We start from the raw sequence: 13,770 nt of genomic DNA, 5'->3' as shown, positions 1-13,770 counted from the left end.
TGCGCAATCATGTGGCGTATTCTACATGGAATGTGCACTCATGTTCTGCTCATATTATTGCATTATACTAGTACATTGTTTGGCAAACACATCAAACCGGTAATTTGTTTTCAAATTCGATTTAAATGGGTCGGAAGGCCCTGAAAATGATTTAATTTAAATGAATTAGTATTTTAAAAATCTGTTCCGCTTAATTTTTGTGCATAAATAAGTTAGCCTGACATGTTTGGTCCATTTTGACTTCTAGTCGAATCCATCCCAAATGCGAAGGCACCACTACTGCTTTAGTGGTTATTTATACATCAATAAAAGTATTTAACGAAGAATTTTTATTACAAAAAAAGAGGATAACAAAATCTAGCTAAATTTGATAAGCTAGATTTGATTATTAACGAAGAATTTAGTATTTAACGAAGTAATTAACGAACGGGATAAATTTGATTATTAAGTTGCTTATACCAAGACCCTAGCTAAATTATCTGGTATTAGTTTACAGTTAATGATACTGAGCTCTAGAATAAGAGTTTTATTTAATAAGCTTCAAATGAATCAATCTATGGCTTGTTTCTCTTAGATACAAACTCTATGCATGAAAACTCTCATTTGATAACACTATTCCCATTCTCTTTAAACCAGAAGTAATAGACAGACCATAACAAAATCGACATGCCGTCCTTCCCCCCAAGTTCAATTAAGCAGGAACACGGATCAAAATGTCACTGTTTACCAAATTTTTTATCTAAATATCACGCGAACAGTGTTATTTCCCTTTCCCAATATGCCACGTGGGCAAATTTGCTGAGCACTTAGTGAACTAGGTTTGCTGACGTATCACGTTTCTAGTGAATACCAGTACCAAGTTCGCTGTTCGCTACTTGAGATAGCGAACTTGGTTGGAATGCAAAAATTTTATGTATTGCAACCAAGTTCGCTATCTCATGTAGCAAACTTGATCTCCACTAAAAATGTGATACGTCAACAAACCGAGTTCGTTACAATAGCTGGCGAATTTACCCACGTGACATATTAAGAAATAACATTGTTCGCATAATATTTAGACAAAAAATTTGATAAAAGTGACATTTTGATCACTGTTGCCAATTAAGCAAGGCAAAATTTATTGAAAGTAATGTTCAATTATTAACAGAAGATAAGTCGGGCTTCTTAGACACGTTATAAAATAAGAAGGAATACTCCAACGACAGCCTAAAACCGAAAAGGAAACAACAAAGTTGATCAATTGTTATATTTCTTTTCCTTTGCCCATCAAGAAAATATAAATTCATTAGTTAGATCAAGTTGAATATTTTGTTGAGAAATTATATCAAGTAGCCAAAAAAAAAAAAACGCAGCAGGAGAAAGGAATTGAGAAGGCGTAAGAATTAAATATTATTAATTTTGGAATGCATTTTAAATCAGTATATGAACATTGGTGTCGTACAAAATGCTGAACCTAGAAACCTAAAATAAATGTAACTTTTAAAAATATACAAGGAGTGGATCAAAAGTTTAATGAACAAGGAAACGAGTAGCAGAGTGATAATTAGTACAATTTTGAATTCATATTAAATGAAGCCATTCACAATAGCCAGTAGGACAACTAATCACCGTTTAAGTAGGGAATTTTAATGGACACTTTGGATGCATCAGAAGGGAGAGTAGGACCTGCCTTGAGTGAACTTCTTGCTGACTCCAATGCTCGGGAAGTTTGAAGAGCCATCTCAGCATGGAGTTGTATACATGTCCTAGCCATCTATTGTGAGACAAAAATGTTTATTCGGTTACGGGAAATAACAGAAGAGTTAAACCACACAATAGAAGGAGAGGAGAGGGGGGGGGGGGGGGGGAGGGAGTTGTAGGGCTCTACAGCGAATAAAAAGGTCCAAGAATAAAATTCCTAGAGATAATTACAAGCCATCTGAGTTAATATTTTAACAGACCATATATTATCATGAATCGTAAGAGTAAATATGCAAGTTCACAAAGAGACCAAGATTGATTATATACATTTAAGTAGCTAAAACTATGTTTGTAATCTTGTCACCATTAAATAACTTTAGACCAATGCATGAAAATTTAAACCTTTTATGACCAAAGTATAAGCAGAGATAATAGAAAATCTCGTAAACCACTTTGAAGCTTAGCCTCTTTGTGGGGACATAGATTAACCTCTTAAAAGCTTCAAAGTTCCTTTTGCTTACCATATAGCATTCTTTATCTGTGTCTGACTCAGCTACATCAAGGGCCCATGTGCGAATCCATTCGAGGCCAGTGGAAATTTCAACATTTCCTTCAAGTAAAGCAGATGAAATGTAAGCAGGATGAAGAGCCATCAATATGCATGCAGCTGCAAAGAGGACAGCTTTTCTCACATATGCTTCCTTGTGATGGCATAACTCTCTGCATGAGTTAAACGAAAAGTGACGATAAGTTTCTTGCATTAGCAAATGAAGTAACAAAAGGAAATATAAACATAAACAACCAATTGAACACCGAACTATCAATTATACTAACATGCGCATATACAGACACACTTTTGGTGTGGGGATCAAGATTTAGACTATGTCCGTCCTCATAGGGTTTGCAATTAAATAGACAACTAATGTCTCGACCAGTACCTGGATCTTAACATATCCAGAAGCGAGGGAGCCAGCACAGATGCTTCTGGATGCATGGCTACAGATTTCATACAAACCCCAAGCATATAAATGAGTTTCCCCAAGACAATAAAATCCCTGCCGAGCAAGTCAACACCGTGCCTTTTTTTATCATACCCTTCCATGGCAGGAAGCATGAATGCAGCAGCATACATGGGAAACTTGTTATGAGAACACTCCATCTGGTTTTGTTGAGCAGAAGGAGATCTTAGGCTCCACCGGCGTGATTTCCCTTTCTTGACCTGATTAGGTTTCGAGGGAAGTTCTCTCTCATAGCTATTTGACCAATTCAACCAGCTGCCAGTACCTGAGATCTCTTTCCAGGAACCAGCTCCAGAAATCCCTGTGCTGCTAGGCAAGAACCAAGGTCGGGTATCTGAAACAACAGAAATAAGGGAACTAGTCTGATGTTTGGGTTTCATAATTTTTGAGTCAGCAAGCTCCCGAGCTGCTTCTGTCATGACATCTAGTATCATAATGCGTTGACTAATATCTACATTAGGTGAATACAAAAGCTTGTTTAGTGTGTCAAGTGATTCAAATGGGCAGGTGACTGCCAAGGCAACTAACGCTCTTTGTCTTTTGTCTTCCACTGATTCTTCTGCACCTTCTAAAGCAATATCAGAGCAACGAACCTGAACAAGAGTTCTGGTTAGATCCCTTGCTGCGTGTTTTAGTTCATCTGGGGAAGCTCTTATGAGCGTCTCAGCTACATCAAGAGCTCTTTCCACCTACAGTAAAAGGGCAAAATTTACAAAGCATCAGACTTTCAGCCAAAAAGCAGGACACCAAGAAACCTACGCTAAAGGCAAGAATGCATCAGGTCAGTCACACTTACGCAGGACTACAAATTGGTTTTTGAATATCTCAGTCCAAACCAGAAGATACAATACTTGGTAATTGCAGTAATTGTCGAAAATTTTAATTTATAATATATTAAACTTTAAACCATGAGAAATCAAATTGCCTTAAGTTTAGATATAGCAGATGATCAAAATGCAATGAAAAAGTATCCTGGGAGCAAATGACAAACCCCATCAGCATCATCAGATTTTCTAAGAGCCGCAACCACATCAGCCAACTGTGAAAAGTTTCTTTTCAAATCTGAGTCATCATCTGACAAATCATATGGCTGTAAAGATGAATCACTTGAGGAATATGAATTCTCACTCGCACCATCGCCATCATCCTCATCATTAACGTCTGATTCAATATTCAGTGCTGCTGGATCAATAATCTCATCTGGATCAAGCACATTAAAGGCCAATAACTTCTTTTTACTCCTTACATTAATGCCTCTCTCTTTATTGGAAGGGGAATCACAATCCGTCTCCGGACCTGACATTATAGAGATTTTTGTTTCCTCAACACCTTTTTCTCTGCAATTTGCGGCAGCTAGAGTCTCTTTCTTTGGGACAGTGAATCCAAATTCCCAATCAATTGTCTCCCCACTGCAGCTATCATCAAGGTACAGAGGATTTTTTGGATCAATAATTTTAGACAATGCCAAAGCAATACTGCTAGCCATTTTTCGAACTAAATGATTAGGACTCTCCAGCCTACCTGAAACAATTACACAAAAAATTAGAAGATGAATGTTATACGGACAACAACAACCAATAAGCTAAACTAAAAGATTCAGCAAATGGTATTAATATTCTGGCTTGAAAATAGCCCAAGAAACAGTACAAACATGTCTGAATGGAAATTACAGAAAAAGATAAGAGTGCAATAACAAGGAAAAGTAAAACTAAAAGATAACTTCAGAAGACTTAGAGAGCTTCTGATCTCTCCAAAGACCCAAGTTCAATGCCCAAAAGATGATCCCCCCAAAAATGCCAGCCCCACTCCCGTATAACAGTACCCTTTTTCTCTCCTATCACAATCCATGCTAACTGTTTCTAACAGAAATGCCATTCACCCATGTGCTGAGTCAGCAATAAGTAGTTGATCCCCTGAATCGTTTCCTATTGTACACCCTCATCATAGAAAGGGTCGTATCATAATGTCAACTATTCTGCAAGAAGGGATAGCTACCCATTTTTAATCAGCTTTATAAGACTACTGAGTGGAAGTGGGGTGGATATGGAGATGGACCCTCAAAAAAAAAAAAAAATCATCAAAGCAGTCACATTATTAATACAAATTATTCCATCTTGTTTTACAACAATACTTTCTCTTGATGAATGTATAAGACTATGACTGGCAAAAATCCAGAAGTATGGTTTTTTAGCAAATACGAAAACTTTTAAGTGATGTTTTAGATTATTGATAGTTAAACTAAAATGAAAGGTTGAACCAGATAGGAAAACACTCTAGCAAGTTAATAAACTTGTTAGATTCTTATTGGAATTTAATTGTGGGTACTGGTATCCCTTGAAAAAACAAGGGTACTGGAGAAAGGTCTTTCATCAAAAGCATTAATTTCCGTATAATTCAACTTAAGTTTCGTATATAGCAAAAAATTGTTAATTGGGTAGCAGGGAAATGAAAGTTTGGGAATGCTAGCATATAAGCCCTATGTGGTTTGAATAACAACCTAAATTTCATACTGATGACATGTTTGACTTTGTCATGAATCAAATATTCCAAAAGCTTAAGCTCATGAATGGTTTTATATCTAATACATCCGCTCACGCAAGAGCCCTTTGGACTTGAAGCGAGGACTATACACATGCCCACCCTACTTTGTGCTACAATTTAAATTTTTATTTAGAAACATGAGGGTAATAAGGACTCAGTTCTAGACCATATATCATAGGGGCTGTGATATTAAGTCATAAACCAATTATCCCAAAAGCTAAAGCTATTGGGGGAAAGAACATGAATGGTTTTAAATCTAACAGACTTAACTCAAAGCAGGCCCACAGAAAATAATACATCAAGTTCAAAAAGGAACCATTTCGCTATCTTGAAGGCCCCAAATCACTCATAAATTGTTTTCAGACCTACCACATCCTTCCTTTGGGTAGGGCCTGGTACTTAAAAAATGTTCTGAAGGATTAAGGGTGGACAAAAGTTCCAATCCCACATAATCCCCACTTGCCATTCTTATAATCAAGATACCCAACAATTAAGTAAACGATAATTACAGCTAACTCCTTGAAGAATCAAGTGCATGGCATCCTTCATCCCATCCAATTCTTCCTTAGACATTGTCTCCAGAGAAAGGCCTAGTGCAGCAGATATATCTGAGATAAATATAGGAAACATAAATAAATAAATGCACTACAATAATAAAGATGTCATCAGTCCCAGGGAATGATCAGAGGAAGAAAGTGCATGAGATTGTTGCAATTATAATGCAGCAATTTATATCAAATTGGAAGAGGGCGAGCCTTGACACAACAGTAAGGTTGCTACCTTAAAACTTGGTGATCATGGGCTGTAGTGTGGAAATAGCCTTTCCACTTACAGGTGTAAGGCTACATACATCTGACCCTCTCTCAAACCCCTCAATGAGGGTAGCCTCATTCACTAGGCCATCCTTTTTAAATTCACAACAAACAGAAACTATGTATCCCTCTATTCCCACGTATTTTCAGAATATTAGCATAATGAAAAAGGATACAAGCTTGTTGTTCGGTAGGTGCTGTTTGCACAAATTCTTTCTTAGACCATGCTGCCAACAGATGTTGTACAATTTTCAAGAACCCAGGGCGATTATGTTCTGATAAGGAGGTACTAGGTGGACACTCAAGAACAGCAAATTGAAGGATCCATTTCAGGCAGCTAAAAGGAAATACTTTCCAGAGCAGGAATTTGTCAACAAACATGGACCTGAGGAGAAGCCATGGAAACATCGCAAAACAAAGGGGCAAAAGCATATATATTAATAGTGGTATATCATTACTATTCTAAAAAACAAAAGTAAAAAAGAGAGTAAAAAAAACTGCTCATGATGGTGCTGTCATGCCTACATAATCTAAGCTCTGTGAAAAGACCTAATTTCAACAATAACCAAAAACATGAGGAGCTGCAAACAACTAGTAAAACACATTTCATACATAAATAAAAAAATAAAAATATTGGTCTAATTATAATTGAAAGGGCAAAAATATTGTTGTAATCACTGGCAACATATGAAGAATTTTTTTTGGGGGGGACCCATTTCATGCATTGTTCTAGATTATCAAAGCACAGAAAGTATTGATGCATAAACAAAAAAATTGTCTATAAATTTAATCAATTGGTGACATTCAAGTATGGTCACGATTAGTTCCATTTAAAAGTTTCTATCATATAGTTCTCCAGCACTGCAGTGGGATAGCGCCTGTCAGGTACCTTTTAATAAGTTTTACCTGCCAAGGATACTATACAAGAGGCTACACCTTCACGACACACTCATTGCAAGGATACGGATGCATCAATTATTTTAATCTAAATCATGATATTCCTCACAAAAGCCATCCTTATTATATGTTGTTGCAATATTTTCACTCTGTTTAAATTGAGAGTGAGAAAGCGGGGAGGATATCTGTGGTGAAAACATCAAAATTTTAAGTTCATGTTTTTCCCCATTATTTTTCTCTTCACCCAACGAAGTTTTGCCTGTTTTCTTTACCTCAATCCAAATGAAGCGTTATTTCCAGATGATCTGTGAATAAAGGCAAAATTAACTACTTTTTCCACTAACCTGACAGAAACCTGAAGCTTAAAATTTCGGTGGAATAACAGCCACAGGACCCAATAGGCTTGAACATCATTTGCATGTTGAGTTGCTAGCTTATGCAATATCTGCTCAGAGATTCTTTCCATGGTATAAGGATCCCTGATTGATTCCATCAGTCTCAACCAAAACATTGAGTCCGGTTTTGATTCAAGCAATTCCTTAGTAACTGAATTGTTACTTGATGATAAGCAGCTGTTGACAAGTCTTAGAACTCGGGGTATTAATTCGCTTGATAACTGATCTACAAGAAAAGAGATTCAACCGGGAAACAATTTTGATCACTTTAAACAGCTAGTACAGACAAAAATCAATTATAATTCACAACACTAACGGTATTTAAAAGTCATGACTGCAGGTTAACAACTTCATTGGATTAGAGCCCGTTTGGATGGGTTATTTTAATCCAAAAGCTGATTTTTTATTTTTTGGGGGGGGGCAAAGGCTTTCTTGCTATAAATAAGCATTTGGATGTCAGCTTGTAAAAAAAGCAAAAGTTACAAAAAAGTCAAAATTATGCTTTTTTTAAAGGTAAAATTTCTGGCTTCTAAAAAAACCAGAAATAAAAAAGCCAAATATCTTTATCAAAATTCGAATTTGCCCCAACCCAAACCCCAACCAATCCCACTGCCACCGCCACCTCACCTCCCACCACCACCCTCACGACCACCATCACCACACCCCACTACCACTGCCACTGTTGCCACCACCTCACTTCCATCACCAAGCCGCCCCTGCTGCCGCCATCCCGTTACAGCCATCGCTGCCACCTCCCCAACCACCAACTTCTTGTCGTCGCCATCATCACCACTACCAAATTTTACTTCTATGATTTGTTTTCACATGTCCCTTTTAGTAATTTTATACATAAGAAGTGTTTTTTAATTTTAATATCCAAACAATTTTTTGGGTCAAAAGTGCTTTACATGTGCTACATCCAAATGCAAAATAGCTCTGGCTTTTAAAAAATCCTTCTAAAAAAAACAAGGCATAAAAAGTCCTTTTTTCAAAAGCCCATCTAAATGGGTTCTTAGACCCTTTAAGCAATTTTAAAAGCAGTTTTATTATATTTTCCATTAAGTTAAGAGACATAAGACAGTTAAAGTCAACCTTTATGCTTCCTGTCTCTCAAACCAGTGTTTTGTATATAAGAAATAGTAGATCTTTATTCCAACAGATCCATTAAAAGTTAAAACAATGAGATACCTAACCACAGAGACTCATCGTCTATTTTCAAAACAAAATTACCTAAGTTGACTAAGTCATGAGAATGTTATTTTTTATGTACAATCTAAAAACCATGGTTTGTGTATAAGATTACATTGATGTTAACAAGAATAGAATGGTTTTGGTTGGTCCGCGTATTAGCAATTTAGCTTGACTTTTACACTCTTAAGAAGCACAGACAAAATGTTCATATTTCAAAATCCCAGCATCCAACTTTCAAGAACCTTCTTGAAGTGTTGCTTAACATGGATTCACATCATTGTGAAATTATTCACCAAAGGTTTCATTTGGGATTGTATTAGATAGTTGTTTGTTTACTTGGTTTACATCTAAGTCTAACGACACCACTCACAGGTTGGTTGAGACTGGGGAGGTCACTTCAGGCTCTTCCTTAGCCAGCTGATATCAAGCTACATCCAAGGAAACTAGATACAACCTCCACGTAGCATCTTTACTATTTAGATGAAGATTCAAGATATTAAAACAGTTTAATAGGTTACAAACTTAAAATGGTCTGTAACCAAATGCCATTGCATAAGAATGCATTCAAAACCTTGAAAAAACTTGGTTATGATGTCAATTTCTCATTGAATCACCAGCTTATATTTACTTTTGTTGCTGTGTGACCAAGATGTCACAAGTTTGATTCATGTATCAGCCTCTTGCAAATGCAAGATAAGGCTACCTACTATAGACCAACACAGTGGATCTGATCCATCGCTGGACCCCGCGCATAGCAGGAATTTTATTGCACCAAGCTGTCTTTTTTTTAAAAAAAAAACAACTCACCAACAAATGTTGCAAATAAGAAGTAAAATAACGTGCCTTCTGCAAACTATAACACATAACACTTATTGTCTTCTGTGAATTATATAACCTATATGACAACTGACAAGATGCCTTTTTGGGTTTTCTTAACAAAATGGTAAAAAACTTCCAACAAACTGTGGCTCCAAACTTATTATTTATAAAGAAAAAAGGGAGTTGGTTTAATATAAGATAAAGATTGATATGAAGCAAATGTGATCTATTTCAAAAAGGCTGGTAATTAACTGAAAGCAATTTAATGATACTAGCTAATATATGTAGTTAAAAAAAATTCCAGTGTTTCAAATTTTCTAGTTACCAGCAGAGCCACGGCGACAAATGCGAGAAAACATTTCCCCTACAAATAACAGTGCACCATTTTTGTCCATTTCATCCAAGGTGTCTACATTTTCTAGCAAAATCATCTCTCTTTCTTCTGCCACGGAGAGTAGTTGGTCAATAATCTGCTTGAAGAACAAACTGAATACTCTTGGTGAAGAAAAAACATGAATTGCTTACAAAGGAACTCAGAACCATGACAATATAATCTGGCTAAATCCTCCAAAGATCATATTCCATCAATGGAAATAGTTAAACAAGATATGTTAATCAAGTAAAGAGAACAGCAAAACCATGTCAATATATAGAACCTATAAACTATATAAACAAAGAAAAAAAATAGAGAGGATACTGAGATGACAATGAAGATGGGGAGTTCATTCTTGATTTGTCAGGAATAGAGGCAACAATCTGAGCCACCCTAGATACATCCAGCTTGATCTGTTCATTTGTAAAACCTTCTGATTTAGAAGAACCACCAAACTCTCTTGCTAACCGCAGCACCCCATTATTTTCAATCAAACACAGTACAAGCAGTCTGTCATAAATGTTAAATCTGAATAAGTTCTTCCTAATGTTAAATTAATTTGGATTGTTACTTTACATCGAATTAAGCACATGCATGTTGATAACAAGTGTTAGAGTAAATGACTTTAAAGGCGGAGAAAACTGCATGTAAGAGATAGCATCATAGTTATCAATCCACTATTGTGGGATGGCTGCTACACCAAAGATTATAGCTCCGAACTAAATAATTTATGCTACTCATATATAATTGTTCAAAAAAAATTAAAGACATTCATAATAAATAATCACGAAATATAGTCTAATGTGACACACAATCACCATCAATCTAGGAGCAATGAAATCATTGGAATAAATTTAAACTCTCAATTAAACCCAACTAACGAGGGTAGGAGTGATAGAAATCATTGTATGCAACTTTACCGTTGCAGATTTGTAAAGAGGTTATTTCCCGGATTCGAACCCGTGATCTTTCAGTCAAAAAGGAACGCTTTACCATTGCTCCGAGTTTGCCGTATAGGAATGAAGTCGAAAAAATAGGAAGATGAAGAAATTGATAGGAGAAATCAGAATGCATTAGATAAAAATTAGGAGTGTGTGAAATGTGAAGTGAGAAAAGTGAAGGAAGAAGAAAGAACGGAACACAGGAAAAAAAGAGCAGAGACCTGTGAACTGGAAGGAAGAAGAAAGAACAGAACACAAAAAAGAACAGACACCTGCGATCTGCGAAGCATGAACAGAGACCCAACTCTAATGTGTGAACAGAAGCCAAAGGAAGAACAGAGACCTGCAAGCAGTAGGTGGTCAGTGGCCAGAAAATGTTGGGGTTCGCCGGAAACAGATGCTGGCAAGCAGTGGGTCACTGGGTCAGACAACAGAGTTTGGAATCTGGGTAACGTTTTTTGTGTGAATTATAGAGGAAGAAGGGTTTCACACCCTATAATGTTTCTAAAGTAAAAAACTCACAATAACAGAAATTCGGAGCAAAATGTTGTTTTTTACCCCGTGTTCACCATAGCGGCCACTGGCCACTTTTTTCTGCTATAGAAGCCACAATTTTGGGCTCTAGCACCCATATTGGCCACCGCAGCGCCATAGTGCCCCTAGCACACACAATTGATAACTCTAGATAGCACAATATGAACATTCATACCTTTCGGAATTTGAGAGGACAGCATTAACATCAAGACCATGACTCCCATTCTGCTGGAGAAAAGGAACCAAAATCTGCAGCACCTCAGTGAGAAATCCATGAACAAAGAAAACATCATAAACATGTTTCTGTGCTGAAAAGGGGAAACAAGCCAACCAATTGGGGGCAACATCTGCAGGAAGTTGCATATTATATGAGAAAAACAAGAAAAGCAACATTAATTTTGACTTGAGCAACTAAAAAATATTGAAGAGACAAAAAATGTTCAGGGCCTAACACCACACATAAAAGCGGATCCTTAAAAGAAGAACCGTTAACTAAGTTCCTAGCCACTCACCCCACAATTGTGAACACAACATTACATTGGTTCCTGATCACTGATCAGCAGCATTGCATAGACACACACCCCCCCCCCCCCCCCCCAAAAAAAAAAAAAAGAGGATACTTTAAACTGCAATATAAAGAAAAAATATAAAACATCAAAAAAATTACCAAGTAACAAGAACCTAGCCAGTGTAGGAAAAGCAGCTCCTCGGTAAAATGCATGCCACCAACCATCTCGTTCTTCTGCAGAAGGAACTTTGGCGCTGAAGACCTGAACACGACACAAGAAGAATCATGAAGATGACACTAGTACGTTTGGGATGGAGGATTTTGAGGGTAAAAGGAAAGGGAGGATAAAATTTTAATTTCAAGTAAATATTCTTTAATTTAAGAATTTTTATCATGAAACTTTTCCATCAATTTCTTATTCATTCTTATAAACACTATATAACTCTCTCAATTCAAAAACGAAAACTTCGTCAACCCTTCCTTTTCCCTCCAAAACCCTTCTTCATAAAGGAAACTCTCAAGACAGGAATGACACGAACCTGGTTTCGGAAACTCTCATCAATACTACCTGCAAAATTGGAGACATTCATACATACAAAATCAAAATGCTGTTTCAAACCAATGAAATATCACACATTCAATTCCACCTAGGGTAATAAATCAACAAATATAGGCTAAACGCATAGGAGGGAACCTGAGAGAAGAGAGGGGTCGAGAGGGAAAAGGAGGATGGCCATGGAGTGAAGTGCGCAAATGACTTCATCAACGTCCTTCGCATTCTTTATAGCAGATATCACTTCTGCAACTTTGCCAACCACTGCACCTTCCAATTCTCTCTTCTCTAAACCCTCCTCCATCGAAGATTTTCCCAAGCAGAGTTTCTCTTCCCGGCTTTTTCTCCCACCGTGAAGTTTCTCTTTCTTATTCTTTTTTTTCTTTTTTCTGGAACCAACTCGCGCACCCAGCTTCTGACACTTCGGAGGACGATACTGTTCTAGGGGTCTCTGTTACGACGTCGTTTAATTCTAAAATATTAGATTATAATAAGATAAATTTTAAAAAATTAATATTAAGGAAGGTTACACTTACAATTTTTTTTTTTTATAATCTCTTACCATCGTATCTTAACACAGTTGATTTCTGTCAATCAACAACGGTTATTATTTATTGTGAATTAATAATTAATTAATGAATTTAATTTGCTAAAATGATAATCATTTATTGACGAAAATCAATGATAATAAAATATGATTATAAGAAATTGTAAAAAAAATTTAATCCTATAATTTTATTTTATTTTTTGGTGAGTTTAATCCTATAATTTTTACATATGTACATTTTTGTCGGGGAAAAAAGTCTGCATAAGTATACCAAATCAGATCACGTGACAATACCAAAGCAGAACAGCTTTAATACCTCGTTTGCATTGCATTTCAAAAAAAATCATTTTTATGCCTTATTTATTTTAAAAGTGTCAAGCTAAAGCTATTTAGTTTTTGAAAAAATTATTTAGATTTTGAAAAAAAAAAATATTTGACTTTTGATTTTTCCTTTTTTTAAAAGTTAAAATTTTTAACTTTTAAACATTGTAAGTTTTTTGTTTTTTTATGACTTTTATTTTTTGTAAAAAATAGATATCCAAACATACTTTTTTTGAAAATTACTTTTTTTCGTAAAGAAAATCAACTTTTGAAGAAAAAAAAAAAACCCTTGCAAATGGGCTCTAAATCGATGTTATAAAATTTGGATGGGGTGGGTAACTGGGTATTAGGTCCTTAACCAATTGAGTTGATTCAACTAAATAAATTTATATTTATACTCAATTTTTTTAAAACAAATCATAACATAACCTAATATAATTTAAATGTTTTTTTCTAATTTTTTAACATTCAAAGTATAATTAGTTCTCAAAATTTATAAGACAAACTCACAATAAAATCCATAAATCATCGATATAATTTCCATCTTTTCTTGCCAAAAGGGTACCCAACAAAAATACACTTCTTAATGTGAACACCAAATTTATCAGAAGGTTTAGGCGGACAGTAGCATAACATAAA

The 13,770-nt window shown here is 35.8% G+C and overlaps 1 protein-coding gene across 1 annotated transcript; it reads right to left on the bottom strand.

The window, feature by feature from the left end:
- Nucleotides 1–1,419: 1,419 nt before the first annotated feature.
- On the bottom strand, nucleotides 1,420–12,640 carry LOC133303831 (uncharacterized). Its single transcript, XM_061503798.1, has 13 exons — nucleotides 12,405–12,640; nucleotides 12,250–12,278; nucleotides 11,870–11,972; nucleotides 11,378–11,549; nucleotides 10,052–10,237; nucleotides 9,680–9,840; nucleotides 7,294–7,570; nucleotides 6,229–6,437; nucleotides 5,750–5,848; nucleotides 3,691–4,220; nucleotides 2,619–3,388; nucleotides 2,202–2,400; nucleotides 1,420–1,753 (listed from the first exon to the last, which is right to left on the bottom strand). The coding sequence occupies exons 1-13, from the start codon at nucleotides 12,565–12,567 to the stop codon at nucleotides 1,601–1,603; spliced, it is 3,051 nt and encodes a 1,016-aa protein (XP_061359782.1). The 5' UTR covers nucleotides 12,568–12,640; the 3' UTR covers nucleotides 1,420–1,600.
- Between the last annotated feature and the right edge of the window lie 1,130 nt (nucleotides 12,641–13,770).

This window comes from Gastrolobium bilobum, unplaced genomic scaffold, assembly GCF_033153095.1.
Source record: "Gastrolobium bilobum isolate Gb01-03AN ecotype WA unplaced genomic scaffold, APGP_CSIRO_Gbil_v1 utg16919, whole genome shotgun sequence".
Classification (NCBI taxonomy): Eukaryota; Viridiplantae; Streptophyta; class Magnoliopsida; order Fabales; family Fabaceae; genus Gastrolobium; species Gastrolobium bilobum.
Note: the sequence above shows the minus strand (reverse complement) of the source record. Positions and strands in the feature narration are given on the sequence as shown.